Genomic DNA, 5,000 nt, shown 5'->3' on the forward strand with positions numbered 1-5,000 from the left:
ACCGCTCCCCATAGGGGCTTTTCAGGGCCAATGTAACACAGTCAACGAAACAACAAAACACAACAACTACAACTGTTAAGAATCCCAACTGGCCGGAGGCAAACCAGTTGGCTATTTACAAGTGCAGCTAGGAAGTTGAACCAGGGACTACCAGGGAACAAATTCAGCGAGTGGTCAGAGCGGGCCTTGAACCCGGGATCTCCGGATCTCAAGGCAAGCGCCCTAACCACTGGGCCACACTGCCTCCTTCAAAACCGCTCTATAGTACTTCGCTTTGTGATTGGTTTAAAAGTCTTGTGTCACTGACTCAGTTAAATGTCGTGTGATCGGCCAAAGGAATTGGTTTACATTTTACAACAATTAACTGGAAACCGCTCAACGATCTGTGCAATAGTTTCGCCGCCACCACCACCATGGCCACAGTGATATCACGAAGTCGCGTGAATATAGGCTATAAACTAAACAGCGAGTTCACTACAACAGTCAAATTTGTTTCATCACTTAAGGTCACTATAAAACCTTGCTGAGTTTCCTGCACAAAAAAAAAAAAAAAAAAAAGAACAACGTACACGCACTCTTTTTAAGGTAGTCAAGTAGCCGCGTTGTCATTGTATGACTTATTGAAATTCTTGGATTTCACATGACGTCACGGCCGCCATGTTGGTGTCCCTAAACAATGAAATGATGGCCTTGTTGGTGTCCCGATCCAATCCTCCGGGAATTGAAAGCTATCATTATGGTAACGTCTTCTTTTGTTTTCGTTGAAAAACATGGCTGTTGATCACGTGAGTGAAACCCAAGAACAGAATTCATGAAAAACGGGCTAAAGAATTTCAGTAGAGTAGCAGCTCTCGTAACCTGCTGTTATTCGGTGATGTAAGAACCTTGCTTTTAAGTCTATGGTATCGTTTCAATTATTGTTTAGTGTTTTGTTTTTGGATAGGGTAGAGAGCCAATCACATACGTTACGAAAGCTGCTACATCATCCAAGAATTTAGCCTTAGCGACTTTATGAAGAGCAACATTTAAGGCGGTTATTTGTCCCTTTTTACGTTAATTGGGCTGATAGCCAAAGGAGAGAAACCCTAAAATGGAACTTACGGTAAGAGAATCCGTATTTTAAAGAAGTCACAAAACAGCTATTTGCTTGGTAGCCTAACCTCTGACTGAAAACGAGGTTGCTAGATCACACGCAGCCTCGATTCCCTTCACAGGTCACTCCAGCACACAACCGCAAAATAAACTGCTTAAAAATCACAAAATTAATGCCCATTTGTAATTATTCAACAGCCTCACAACTTGAATAATAATAGCAACCAATGTTGTCAAGTACAACCTTAAACAATGTCCTCCTTGACTATAAACTTGAGGAGGATAGACAAAATCACTTTTTCTTAGCAAAATATATACAAATTGCATATGAATTTATCATTGCTTTTTACAAATGTACATTTTAGCATTGCTCTTTCATCCTGCGATAAATGGTGTGATACGAGTTTTCTTGAAAAATATTTGCACCAAAAACAAAAATATTCCTATAATAAGCTAAGTACACTCCATTTTAAGATACACTGAATTAATACAGTGCATCTTCCTTAAATATTGAACTACTGACAAAAGTGTTTTTAAATGCACGCACATCAAGCTTTACTAAAATTTATTTGCACTTTTTCCTTAAGCGGGCAATCTCTTGGGATGACAGTTGACAAAGGCCGATAGAATCCACTTCAATTTTCCATCGTTAATCTTGTTTTAGGCCAATCCACTTGGTAATTTGGTTTGGGAGATGAATGTCCTGTTTGCATATTTGCATTGTGATACGAATGTTCTGTACATTGTGCCTCTTGACAAAAAAAATCATGGGAATTTTGAAGCAGTCAGTCTCTTATACAAATTTGCCATTGCCCTTTGTGCAATGCTGCAGTTAAATGTTATTTAAGGAAGGCTTCTATCATGATACAATATCTTTAAAATACTCAATCCTCATTCTCTTCCCAGAGTCCGCCTGAAGAAACCCTGGGTTTGTGAGAATTTAAGTAATGCCACAAGTTTTCAGCCCTTCTCTGGGCTGTGTGATTCCACCTATTGTGACCAGCATTCAAACAACTAATTCATGGTGGGTTTACCATTTACCACAAGTACCCAAAATAGCAACCCTTATGAGTAAGCCATTTTTATCAAGATCACTTTTTTTCCAGCTTTACACAGCTGTCCATTTCATACAAATGTACTTCGCCAGGGGGATTTAAATTCACATGATAAGCTACCATCTCCCTAACATCATTACAACTTTAAAGGGGAAAAAAGGGATTTTAACACCAAGACATGCTACAGTATAAACAGGAATAGCTCTGTCCTTTGCTTCAGCGTGAACTCTTCGTTGTCCAACACAGTGAACAGTTAAAGCAAAATAGGCCATTCCGGAATTGCGCAGGGAACTGGGGCAAGTTTCAAATTTGAACCAATCGATAAATTGACACCATCACGCAAAAGATAACACTGAGATTGGCCGTCTGTCCACGTTTGATGCTTTAGGTCGAACAAAGATGAAGTTATGGACTTAAAAACATTCAAAAATCCATACAAATGTCTCTAATTTAGGCTGTGTCCACCAAACCATATTAAAATTTTTTACGATTTCTGTAATATTCATAAAAATAAGCAAACAAAGTGATTTTCACCTCACCTATTTCCAAATAGTATATCCATGACAGGATTTTCCACTTGTCCCAAATCTGATGAATTTTTTAAAAGAGTTTATATGGTTTTGGGGGATGCAGCCTCAAAATTAGAGACCTTTGTATGGATTTTTACGTTTTTAAGTTCGTACCTGGTCTCTGTTCAACCAAAAACCATCAAACTTGGACAGATGGCCAACCTCAATGTTATCTTTCAATGGATGGTATCAATTTATCGACTGTTTCAAATTTGAAACTCGCCCCAGTTCCCTACGCAATTTCGAAATGGCCTATAGAAACAACTCTTGTTAAATATTCTTCCAAGGATGCTTAAGCCACAAGAGTTTCAAATACAAGAGAGACAAAAGAAATGAAAGCTCTGCATGCACATAATTTACATAATTGACAAAATTAATGATACACGAGTCCAGCTGTATGCAAGGCACTACTCCTTTTACAGAAAGTTAAAATCTCTGATACATAATTAAAGCGACCCTTTTCAATAATGTTCTCAAAGGAAACATAGCAAAGGAATTTTAAATTACGACAATTACAACTTAAATAGAAATTACCAAATTACGTGTCCAACAAAACCCATCACCAGGATGGCAAGTACACATATTATATATATATACATATATAATATCACTAGTTTTATATGTATCAAATATAATTTTTTTTAATAACCTATTTTCAGAATTCTCCACCCTGTCAGCAGAGGTATCTGGTTTATGGCAAAGATTAATTATAATTCTTTTAAACTGTACCGGTAATCATAATGAGCCCGCTCAGATCGCAATACTAGTGACAAGAGCAGAAAAAAAAAACACCTAATATAAATTAAAATAAAAAGTTGACATTTGCCAATTTACACATGCCATTTTCCATGCACGTCCTTCAATACATTCCACTGTTTGCTTAAAATAATACTCTTTTATTGAGTATTTGATCAGTTAACTTGTCCTGATCACTTTTAGACAAACGTCCATCTCACTGCTTAGACCTTTTACAAAATAGTATGCTCTTCACGAGGCCACTTCCAAAAATACCATCATCACCCTTTGTTTGCCCTCCAAAACTTTGCATAAGCATTATTTTTCATATTTTCTTGGGACCACTGAAAGTCTCACGAGAAACTGGAAACAATGATTCTGCAAAAATTTGGAGGGCAAACAAAGAGTACCACGGAATTTTTTTAAAGTGGCCCATTAGGCAGCACCAATATTGACCAATATTAGAATTAGGAGCTTGCCTTTCGTAACAAAATGCAACTATGATAATTATTTTTAAAGAAACTCTTGTAAGACATACTAGCATCGTTTTACTTTTGGCCACTCTTGGACTGGAATTGGAATGTTGATGACTTCAGACAGTCTTCTGTGTCAATTATGCAACCTTGCCATTCCTTAAAAGGGTTCAAAAATTAACCCTGCTATGCACACAAATGGGTACATGGAACCAAAGAACTTTGGCGAGTAGGGATGCAATATTCCTTAAAATATCACAGGTCAGGTTTCTGACTATTAACCAATGTACCTCTGCTGTGCAGGAATTAATGCAAAGATATGTTAGCAATTGGTGACATCAACTTCATTTCGGAAAGCACTCTGAAGAAAGAAAAGAACAAAAAAAAAATTTAGAAAATGGGAAACTTCATGTACATGTAGTTACTGTGCTTGTGTACAAGAACCTTAAAAGGGCTAGGTCACGCTATTTTGGGTATTTTGTTTAATTTTGTTAATTATGAGCTCTAAACGTCAAATTGGCAGAGCAATAGTCTTTCATTTGCAAAATCACAGCCACATAACAACTGAGAATGATTTTCCAGCTTTGTAAATGACATTTTCATATAGACTGATGTAAATTTGAAAAAAGGTGGGCCGACGTTTTTCAAATTTACCCAAATTCAATCCATTTCAATCTTCTCCAGTTTTGTCCATCCATGTCCCTTCTTGGCTTCGCTGTGTTTTGTTTGAGTTCTTCTATAGTTTTGAACAGTTATTTTGATATTTTAGTTAATTCTATGACACTTCGATCAGTGCTGAAATTGCCTGACCTAGCCCCTTTAAGCAAACCCTCCCCAAGCCCCCACTTGCAACACACAACAGTGAGCCACTATTACTCAAACACTAAATGCAACTATATTTTCGTATCTTGTCGCAAAATTTCCACCAATTTTTTTTTTTAAAGAACTTCGAACCTTGATTGGGCTAAAGTTGGTCAGAGCTAAGACTTGGTTTCCAGAGCAACTGATTTTATTGCTAATCACCTCAGAATGTCTGGAGAGGGTACTTGGGTGAAATTTCACTGGGTATGTGCCGC

At 37.3% G+C, this 5,000-nt stretch overlaps 1 protein-coding gene across 11 annotated transcripts in view; it reads right to left on the reverse strand.

Annotated features, from left to right (window-relative positions):
• LOC137973440 (very low-density lipoprotein receptor-like) overlaps nt 1-5,000 on the reverse strand; it is a 52,812-nt gene that overhangs the window by 625 nt on the left and 47,187 nt on the right. For all 11 annotated transcript variants that reach the window (XM_068820251.1, XM_068820246.1, XM_068820247.1 and 8 more), the window contains one exon: nt 1-4,285. This exon is cut by the window's left edge and continues 625 nt beyond it. In XM_068820251.1, the coding sequence (XP_068676352.1) occupies nt 4,247-4,285 (39 nt within the window). In that variant the 3' untranslated portion in view covers nt 1-4,246. The remainder of the gene's footprint in view (nt 4,286-5,000) is intronic.

This window comes from Montipora foliosa, chromosome 10, assembly GCF_036669935.1.
Source record: "Montipora foliosa isolate CH-2021 chromosome 10, ASM3666993v2, whole genome shotgun sequence".
NCBI classification, from domain to species: domain Eukaryota; kingdom Metazoa; phylum Cnidaria; class Anthozoa; order Scleractinia; family Acroporidae; genus Montipora; species Montipora foliosa.